Source organism: Syzygium oleosum, unplaced genomic scaffold (genome assembly GCF_021117445.2).
Source record: "Syzygium oleosum isolate NSW1041296 unplaced genomic scaffold, Sole_v2.1 Sole_v2.40, whole genome shotgun sequence".
Classification (NCBI taxonomy): domain Eukaryota; kingdom Viridiplantae; phylum Streptophyta; class Magnoliopsida; order Myrtales; family Myrtaceae; genus Syzygium; species Syzygium oleosum.
In genome coordinates this window covers 2,756,625-2,767,669 of record NW_026607524.1, presented here as the reverse complement: position 1 = coordinate 2,767,669, position 11,045 = coordinate 2,756,625, and the positions used below count along the sequence as shown (strand labels likewise).

The 11,045-nt window shown below is 42.8% G+C and overlaps 1 protein-coding gene across 1 annotated transcript; it reads left to right on the top strand.

Annotated features, from left to right (window-relative positions):
• Window positions 1–7,607: 7,607 nt before the first annotated feature.
• LOC115661327 (B3 domain-containing protein At2g33720-like) lies at window positions 7,608–8,036 on the top strand. The gene has a single exon (XM_030583624.2). It carries the CDS (start codon window positions 7,608–7,610, stop codon window positions 8,034–8,036), a length of 429 nt encoding a protein of 142 aa, XP_030439484.2.
• The last annotated feature ends 3,009 nt before the right edge of the window (window positions 8,037–11,045 follow it).

The window sequence follows — 11,045 nt, the reverse complement described above, 5'->3', positions numbered from 1 at the left end:
AAGGCGAGACAACAACATGACATATAAAGACAAGCAGCTTTCGGATGGGGATGATGATCCCGGCTTTCTTCTCCTTCTTTTAATTAAATAATGCTTAGTGACCGCGCCCCCACTGTCAGCTGCAGCCGTGCGTACGTAAAACCTAGGATCTGGTGTGTATTTGTCGGCGGTTCGAATATTGACTATTTCGACGTCGAATCGATCAAGTATCGATTTTTTCTTTTCTTTTTTTTTTTCCTTTTTTTGGCCACATGTTATATGGCAGTCTATGTATTTGCATGCGATTTTGTGAGGAAATAATTTGTTCACCGATTTTGCAAGATCTCACGATTAATCGAAAATCGTTAATGTAGACGCCGATCGTTCACCGTGAAAAAGGTTTTGAATACAGCACATGCATTGTCCCCTTAATATCAGGAAAAAGCTGACCGAAAGCGACCTCGGGCACTCGTCGCGGCTCCTGATCCCGTGGGGCTGCGTGAGGACCCACATGCGATTAGAAAGTTTTTTTCATTAGAAAGTTTTCGCCATAAGAATTTGTTCTCTTTATTTTTCTTTTCTCTGTTTTTTAGTGTTGGCTTGTGATAGGCGTGTAAACGGTTGGGGCCTATTTGGGACCCCTGCATTGTAACCGGTGAACGTCAAAACAATAACATGATTTTAAGCTTTGGAGTTTATCTTGTTCATTCCACGAAGTGGTAAGTGTTTTTCTTTTTCGATTTCAATGCAGTGCACCACAACGAGATAATGATCATTCCACAACAAAAGGCTCCGTTAACGTTTGCTCCTTTTTAATCAACCGGCTCGCTCGTGTCGGTTACCGGATGCTGTGCGAAATTTCGGACCAGCTCAGCAAGAGCCGAAGCTCCTTCATGTCACATTAAGAGCGAAAGGTTGCTATACGTGGCCGAAGCCGAGGGCCTTCAAAAACAGGAACACGGAGATACCTTATGGATTAGATCCTTGTACGTACGATTTCATGAAGGCTGTGTCGGGGAAGTAGAGGAGAAAGCTATTTCAAAGGGCCCCCTGGCCAACCGTGTACGACCCACGGATACTGAGCCCCACTGGGTCACTATCACCTAGACATACAAAAGACAAGACGGCTTTTGGATAGGGATGGTGATCTCGACGACAATTTCGCCCAGCCTTCTAGGAAACAAAGTAGACTTCTTTTAATAATGACTACGCCACTGTCGCAGTAGGCATGCTGATTTTGTGTGGAAAAAATTCGTCCATCAATTTTGTTAGATCTCACGTTAGTCGAAAATCGTTAACATGAACGCCAATCGTCCCATATGAAAAATATTTTGAATACAACACATATATTGTCCTCTTAATATCGATACTGGTGACACCTGAATTTTCCAAACGGCCAAGGTTAGAAAATTCGAGATTCGTAATTCCTGATCACGGCGAGTTTCTTTTATTGATCCAAAAATTAGATTGGTGTCGTTAATATCTCAATTGTGTAATAAATGTCAATTTTAGCATAGGCGTGTAGAATTAGGCCTTGGATTTCACATTTTCAAAAAAAAAAAAGAAAAGAAGAAAAATTTATTACTATTTTATTGGTTTTTAATATTATTTTAGATATTTGATTTAGGGATAAGTACCTCGAATCTGATTATTAAAGAAATTTCAATCGCAAGAGCCGATCGCGCGCTTGGAGAATGACACTGGCACCGTAGGATGTGAATTACTTGAAGCTCACCCCCTTTGAGATCCCGCCACTTGGCGCAGCTACGCGAAACCCTAGATGGAACTAGGTTATTTTGTTTCGGCAGAACCCAAAAAAAAAAAAAAAGGGGGCGCTGGCGGCTAAAGAAAGAAGAAAACAGGGGGGGATCTTCCCCTCGCTCTCGCTCGATCTCGCAGACCCCACATCCTTCACCCCGCCCGACCAGTCAACACCACCGTCGCCGTCCGACGACCTCCGGCTGGCAGCGTCCATCTCGCGGCTTTTCACTCCCGGATCCCGACATTTCCGGTGAGTCCGTTCGACCGTTGGGTTCGAGTCCCTTTTTCCCGAGGATCTTGGCTCGGAGACATCGTGTATGAGGCGGTCGGCCATAGTTCGACTCGTCTCGAACTCGCCCTCTAACCGCCGCCTCCCAGCGGGGTAGGGATTTTCGCGGTCAACACTCATTCCCGTGACCTCTTTTTCCTCGTCCTGTTTTGGCCGAACCGTGAGACCGAGGCCTGCTATTTCTAGTTCATATGCGTGTTGGGTGTCAACTAAGTCGTTTCCATTGACGTCGAACATTTCTTGGTGATTCCTGTTGGGTCCTATGTGTGAGTTCCGGTCCTAGAACGGCCACCAACTCCTCCTCTATCCTTGCTCGCCATGCGTTCGATGATAAGCCTGAACCGAGGTCGTATGTTTTTTTTTTTTTTTTCGGTTGTGGATGAGTTCGAACTCGTGTTGACAAGCATCCCACTATAATGATCTTTCACTGATTGTCGAGCTTAATTTCTTTTGTTCTAGTCCCGGTGTTAACAAAACCGTATCTGTCCCCAGTTGTTTTTGCCTTGCCGCGTCCCTGTATTTTCATGTATCTAGTTGCCGTTCAATAGGGATGGGTGGCGACCGTTTTACGCGGGATGGCGAGGAAGGTCCGGTGACGTGCGGGTGGGTGGACACTTGTGAAATTTCGCCTAATGCGTGGTCCATAAGTGACGCTTTCTTTTGTTGATTTTAAGTTAGGAAAATGACACAAACACTCTCTTAACTTTGGCCTAATGTGTAATTTGGTCCCTGAACTTTTAATTTGTTCAATGTAGTCAATGAACTTTAAGCCAATGTTCAATATGGTCCTCGAACTTTTGGTACATGTTCAATTCAGTCCCCGAACCATATAGGTTTAAGAACTTAAAAATGATCCCGTGTCACGCGAGGTATGGGCTTAGGGAGAGTCAACGTTTTTTACCAATGGCCCGCTTGTGGTGTTATCAAGGCCGTTACTTGTACATACCATTTGAACCGCCTCATAAACAATTACCTCTAAACCCATCCGAGAGGGTACGACCCTTGAAGGGTAGGTCGCAACAGATGCGGACCAGTTTTGTTATCAATGGTTAACGATTAGTTTTCGCTAAATAATTTCTCGAGAATAAGGTCGTTTTCGACTACGGGTGATCTTGTGAATGTTGTTTGGGAGCTGCAATCTTTGCCGATACCTCGTAGCATCGATAACATGACCGTGATTCGCCTTATGATGCTATCAATAGAGCGATACACTTCAAGAAGTTGGTGTTGTAGGGCCAGTCGTGCTTGGGTCGGGACACTTTCGGCTAGTAATTCTAAGTCGGATGCAGTCCTCAGGCCGAGCCAGTTCAATAGGCCTCATGCATTTCTACCAGAGGTGATTGGGGTGGCCGGAGTCAAAGATCTTGAAGGCTAGTCCGAATCCAAACTATTCTTCGGTTGTGGTTTCGGATAATGCTCACATTGACATGGCATGGCCGGCGCTTACGCGAATAATTTTTATAAGCTTTTTCATAATTTTTTTGATTTATTTCATTTTATTTTCTTTCTTTCTTTTTTCCATTTTTTTCCCATAGGAACTTGGGCAAGAGCCGCGACACCCTCGCTGACACCCTCGCCAAACACAGCGAGGGCGTTGTGGCCCTCGCCCATGGGCCAGCAGGGGTTGCCGAGCCTCGGCTAGTGGTAAAAAAGAAAGAAAAAAATCATAATTTTTTTTAAAAAGTTATAAAAATTGTTCACATCAATACCGGCAATGTCACGTAGGAGGCCGGCATCCACATCAGTGGTTTCCGACCAAAATTGGCCGGAAGGGTTAAATTGAGAAATTGTCAAAATGTTTAGGATTAAATTAATACAATTTTGATCAAAAAAATAAATCAGCACAAATGTACCAGTTTGGGGTTTTAGTGGTCAAAAAATTAGTTCGTGATAAAATTATCACATGTGTATTAGTTTGGGGTTTTTGGTGATAAAAAAATTAGTTTTGGGTAAAATTATTACAAATGTACAAGTTTGGGATTTTTGGTGGTAAAAAAAATAGTTCGGGATAAATTTATCACAGATATACCAGTTTGAAATATTTTGTGATAAAAAAAATAATTCGAAATAAAATTATCATAAATATATAAATTTAAGATTTTCGTGATATTAATCCCGAATTATTTGGTCATCAGACGGTGCACCTTTTCAAGTTCTGATTTGCTGCAATGCTCAGATTCTTGTTTTTCTTGGGCGCCGCTTACCTTTTCAAAGCATCATCATTCTTTTTCCCCTTGAAGCACAATCGATGAAAGCGAGATAACCCGTTCCACTTGTCGCATGCAAAACATAGGGCAAACTCAGTGCATGACGAGACAATTATTATTCCACGGCAGCGACAAAAGCTTCTTTTGACGTTGCCCGTCTTCAATCATACGAAGGGCGAACCGGCCAGCCCCACGTGGTCGGGATCTGGAGAATCCGGGGAAGGTTTCCGCCCAGCTTTGTCTTTGATATGGAATGCTCTGTACCTCCTGCCCTAAGCTCAAATTCTCGATCACCCCCCATTGAGTCACGGCGGTTGATGTGGACGAAAGAAAAATAAGCAAACTATTTGTCAAGATATATGAAAAGAGTGGAATGAATTTAGTGCTTCATCAAAGGTTTAACAAGGGGCTGGTGCAAGCCGTTCGTCGAGGGGGGAGGGTTGAAGGTCGGGGACGAGATCGGGATGCTCCGGGACCCGTCCCGTCGCAATCCCAAGTTCTTCTTTTAAGGTCCTTCGCAGGGTTGCCCGCGGCTTGAGTTTTCATTAGAAAGTTTTTTGCGATAGGATCTCGTTCTCTTTATTGTCCTTTTCTTTTTCTTCTTTTAATGTTGGCTTGTAATGGTTAGGGTCGGATTGGGTTTCCATGCGGGCTCCTTCGCAAATGTTGTCCGTGGTACAAGCAAGGTGGTCGCTTGAGTTTGTCATTAGAAATTTTTAATGTTGGTTTGCAATAGGAGTGCCAACGGGTGGGTACTTATTATTCGAGACCCTTGCATTGTGGTCGGAGAAAGTCAAAACAATAACATGATTTTGAGCTTTGGGCTTTATCTTGTTCTTCCCACACAAAGTGATAAGTTTAGCTTCTTTAATGTTGGTCCTCTTTAGTCAAGCGGCTCGCGTCGGTTACCTGGCAAAAGTTTAATGAGAAAAACTTCTTGACATCCACTTTTAACCTCAATAAAGTGCATCACGTTGCTTATTGAGAAAAAGCTCCTCATCATCCACTAATAATAAAATACATCTAATGATGGTTCAATTCGAAAAGCAAAAAGCTCCCTTATGGATTGAGTGGATTAAACATGACAGTGTAACATGTACTCTTTTTTTTTTAATTATTGGTCGAAAAGCAAGAGCGTGAAGTATATAACATGTACTTCACGGGCTCGATTTTTGGGTAGGGTGGGGTCGATACAATTTATCACACCAGGATCACATTACAGTCCAAACAACGATAGAATCGGCTTCCCTCACCCTCGCCCTCTTTTGTCCCCCAACCCCCCTCCGTTTTTTGTCCCCTTCTCTCCTCTTCGTGCTGTCTCACTCTCTCTCCGCCTAGAAATACCTTGGCCATCACCCAACCCAACCCAACCCGTACGCTCTTAGCGCACACCGTGGCAACGATAGGCTCAATCTAAGACCCACCCCTGCTGGCCAACTCACCCAACTCCTCCACCATGCGGAGCCCCCCACTCGTTCCCCTTCAATCAAACGATTTAATGAAGGTTGTGTCTCGTGACAATAAAGGACCAGCCAATCGGACAACCCCCCTGAGCCAGGTTTGACTTTTGAGACATGCAAACCAATGCAATCACCACCCCTTTCGCCCCGCGCTTTTTAGCCTCTGCCCTCTTGCTTTCTCATGTGCTTCCAACTTTCCCTCTCTCTCTCTCTCTCTCTTTTCCCGTCTCCACTTATAAAACCCTCCCAACACACGCTGTGGCAAAATCTCTTCTTCTTCTTCCAACTAGGTACGGTTCCATCCGACTAGCTGGTCCTCATTCCCTTCCTTTTCTGATTTGTACTCTCTTCTTTCTACACCTTTCTCTCCTTTCGAGAACACATGAAGAGGACCGAACACCGCGCTTTTTGTTTCTCATGTGCTTCCAAGTGCCAACTAACACTCTCGACCTTATAAATGCCCTCGGGGCACTACACTCTCAAGACACGCTGTGGCAATGACAGGATCAATCTCAGATCGGGAGCTGCAGAGAGCCCTCCGTCGACAGAAGGTTCACTTTTGGTGAATACCAAGCAAGTTCAAGAGGACGTGGAAAGAACCGGCCGTAAAGTTGGTCTTCTTCCGCATTTCAGGCTAACGAGTAAGTAAACACAGTTCATTCAATTGCAATATCCGAAAACCATCCTATGGCGACCCCTCCATGGTTTATACTGATCCATAATTCTGAGAAGTCCGGAGTCGTCGACTCTGACGAAACCCCCATTGTTTGTGCAGAGAGGAAGAGAGATCGTCACGTAGGGTCGTCCCGAACAAGAACGAGCGGCCCATTCTGAGACGTGAGGGAGAAGAGATGGACGGTGCTGGCGTCACCACGGAGTTGGTGCTCTTCAAGGACCCGTGGAAGATCAAGAAGAAGCTGATGGAAAGCGATCTCGGGCACTTGTCGCGGCTCCTGATCCCGCAGGGCTGCGTGAGGACCCACGTGTTCCGCAGATGGGCGAGGAGCTAAGTAGCACGAACACGCGACACGCGACACGACACGCGATACGTCATTTTTAAAAAATAGAGAATTCCGACGCGTTAGAACACGTTGTATATTAAATATATATTTTTATATATATATATGATAAATTATTATTTTAAATTTGATTCAAATAAGTAAATAAATAATAATAAAAAGCCTAGAGTGAACTTACCCTAAAAAATTATACACATAAGTTTTCAAAAAATAATTATATATAAATAAATATATTAATTAAGAAACTAAAAGTAAATAATTAAATTTGAAAAAAAGGAAAGTACAAGATAAAAAATAAAAAATAAAAAAAAAGCAGCCAGCCCACTTTCCTTTTCTTTCCCTAGATTTTCTCGTCTTTTGACTCTATCTCTCTATCTCTCATCTCTGTATCAATCTCTCGCGCTCTCTCTCTCTCCCTCCCTCTTCTCCGATCAGATCTCCGGCAGTTCTCGGTGCGAAAACTCCGATTCGCTCAGCTCGCTCATCCATGACGCTCTCCGATCGGGGGTCGTTGGTGAGTTCTCAAAACCCTTCCCGACCTCGTTGTTTGACCTAGATTTCCAGATCCTCCCTCCCCCGGGCAAATTCTCTTCCCCCATCCTGACCGATTCTCAGATCCCCCACCTCCCCGTTCCCCATTTCTCCAAGAGGATTCGTGGTGGGGTTCGCAGCATCCGAGCCTCGATTTGGCGAGCGAGAGATCTGAGAAAAGGGGGCTTTTCTTTCTTCTATCTCCCTTTTGCTCCGGACTCGCGTGTCGCCGGCGTGTCCGGCGCGTTGACCGCGTGTCGGATCTCCGACACGCGTTGACTGCGTGTCCGAGCGTGTCGGCGGCGTGTCGGACACCGATTCGGAAGCACAAATAACGTGTCCGTGCTACTTAGTCGAGGAGATGGTGAGGCGGGTCGAGAGCAGGGACGGGATGAAGGTCGCCGTGAGGGACGCGGCCACAGGCGACGAGTACCGGCTCGTGTTCCGCTACTGGGCGTCGTCGAGGAGCTACGTGCTGAACAAGGGCTGGAACAAGCTGTTCGTCAAGGGGCGAGAGTTGAAGGTCGGGGACGAGATCGGGATGCTCTGGGACCCGGTCTCTCTCAAGTTCCACTTTATGGTCCTCCGCGAGGTTGTTCGTGGCACATCCTGCGCAAACTCAAGACAGACGACGACGACGACGACGACGACGGTGGCGACAAAAACGATGCAAACGCGACAAAGAGAAACAACCGCGCGCCTCACCCGCAGGTCACCTCTAGCTCCCACAGAGGTTCCAGACTCCAACGCCACCCCCGAAAAACAAGCAAAAGCCAAAAGTCAAACGTAATCATCACCACTGGCATTCTGATATTGTAAGAAAGACAAGAAATAAAAAACCAGAAAAAAACCAAAGAAGGAAAGGAGGAAAGGGGAGGACTCTCGCCTGTCTGTCGGCCCGCAAGCGACCTAGCGTGTTGGCGTGCGAGGGGCGAAGGTCGCCCGCTCACGTGGGGGGCGCGCGCGACCCCCCCGGGTCGTGGCCGTGGGCTCCAGGGAAGAGAGAATCGTTGCTTTTTGCACACGATTTTATGAAGGTCGTCTTGTGAATGGGACAGCCCCGCTGCGCCCCGTTGTGGCGACCCATTGAAACCAATCCGATCACCACGTGACATAAAGACTAGCAAGTGGCTTCATTAATACATTAATAAAAGAGTGGAATGAATTCAGTGCTTCATCAAGGTTAAAGTATAGATGTCTTTCAATTTAAATATGCTTAAATGACTACTCCACTGTCAGCAGCACGCGTGTATAAAATCTACATTTTAGTGAGCATTTATCGACGGTTTGAATATTAACTATTTCCACGTTGATTCGATCAAGTATCGATTTTCTCTGTTCTTTGTTTTTGCCACATGTTATATGATAGTATATGTTTTTGCATGCCGATTTTGTGGGGAAAAGATTTGTCCAGCGAGTTTCTTAGATCTCAACGTTGGTCGGAAATCGTTGATATAGACGTCGACCATCCTACGTGGCATGATCGACGCTAACGAGGACAATTTTTGTAAGATTTTTTTTTAATAATTTTTTTCATTTATTTTATTTTATTTTCTTCCTTTCTTTTTTCCTTGTTTTTTTTCACGAGACCAATGACCTCTGCCAGACTTGGCTGAGAGCCGCGACACCATCACCGACCACAGTGAGGGCTGCCGAGTCTCGGCCAGTGGAAAAAAAAAACAAAAGAAAAAAATCATAAAATTTTAAAAAAGTTTTAAATTTTCTGGTGTTTGGATCTCATTTGAAAAATGATTTTAATCCCATGATTTTATCTCATGCAAAAAAATAATTTCGAATTTTTTAATATTTTTATTTTTAAAAAGAAAAAAGAAAAAGAAAAGAAAAGAAAGAAAAGAATAAAATTATAAAAAAGTCAAGGGAAGCAATTCCGGAAAGTGTTTTTACCTTATTAGATTATGTAATTCACTTTCTTAATTTTATACATAAATGTTTTCCTTAACCAGAAAGTGTTTTCAGTTGACTAATTATTTTCGGCGAACCAAACGGGTGAAAGTCCGGAAAACGGATTCTCGGAAAACACTTTCCCTTAAACAAACGTACCCTAAATTATGGTTTCTAAGGTGCTAATTTAGAGAGATTTGAATTTATAGGGTAGTTTTCTCACCTATAATTTGTAATTCCTTACGAATTACGGATATCTTACTCAGAATAAGTGAATTGAGGATTTTATGCCCATGTTTTGATGTGAAAAATCGGGAGCAATGAAAGTAAGATGTACATTATACACGAGAGGTACACGAAACATGATATTTGTCTATTTGAGATCAAATAATTCCATCATTCAAACTTCAACAAAGTTCAAACAACAAGTGGGATTGGAGTCACGGACTACTCCAATCGCACGATTCCCTGAAAGAGACTAATGCTAAGCAATATTAAAAGATTCGAATACATTTAGTGCTGCCAATTAAAAGAGAAATGCTAGATCTTAAGATAAAATCAATACACTACTATTATGATGTAGCATAAATTAATTGGGTACCGAAACAAATGCCCACTTAGAGTACGACACATCATCAGTAGTTCGGTCTTAGTATATCTAGAGCTCTTAAGCTAATCACAAGCTTTCTCGCTTCCTAACACAAATGGCATTAGGAAAAACTAATGCGGTGAGTGCTTAAATTAGGACAATCATCTAATGTTAATTATCTGCATCTATCAAGATTCAATAATCCTGGAGTTTGGAGGTACGTGTCTTTATGCTTAACCCGAGTTTGTTTAGATTTTTTTCTAGAAAAAGGATATATAGGCTCCATTTGTTTCGCGGAAAATGAGTGATTTGGAAAATATTTTCCTAAAAAGATCGCTTTAATTGCTGACAAAAATGAATAAATGAAAAAAAAAATTCGTGGTCCACGAAAATATTTAGATATAAATTATTGTCGGAGATGAAAATAATTTTCATTAACTAATTATCTCAAGCGATAGAATCGATCATTTTTAGGAAAATATTTTTCAAATTACTCAATTTTCGTTAAACAAACGGAGTGCTGGAGCGTCAATATTCATCTCACTTTGTGGTCCATGCAAGACAATTTATTTCCTCAAAAGCTTGAACGGTCCAACAATGTATACGTAGCATATTTCTTAACCATTGCCTAAGTACAGTAAGATATGCCACTGAGTCGATCATGTCGCGTGTTAGTTTTTACCCCCTTACAATGGAGACGGAGTTAAATTAGCAAGTGTGTAATACATTACTAATTGGCTGGATTATTATTTGTGTTTAAAAACAAGGTTAATTATAATATTTGTTCTTCCATGCACCATAGGAGTTACCATCATGTTGCACAACACACGAGCATGGCCAAAAACAACTATTTCTTCTAAATAGCAAATAAATCATCTGGCAGTTTTTAACACATCACTCCATGTCTGTTAACCAAATAATAAATTTGGGAGATATTTTTCAATCAATTCAACATCTTAACTTGTTGGCTTTCAAATTATTACATTACGTGGAAATATCATATATTTGTGTCATATTGCATATAATTTCCATAAAATAAATCATTTATTATAATGGGCACATCTAGCACCAATACACATTTTGGCTATGAGCACAACCAATTTTATTCTGGAAATAGCGAGTTTCAAGAAATTGCAACCTAAGGGGTGACCGTTTAGGAAATATTTCTCTTGATTCAACCCTGATTAGGAAACACTTTGCAGTTCACGCGCCGACTTTCACAACTTTGATTTTGTTCGATTGTAGTTCGATCGCTCTCAAGAAAAAAAAAAAAACTTGGATCCCAAGAAAGCAGAAAAGCCCATCAAG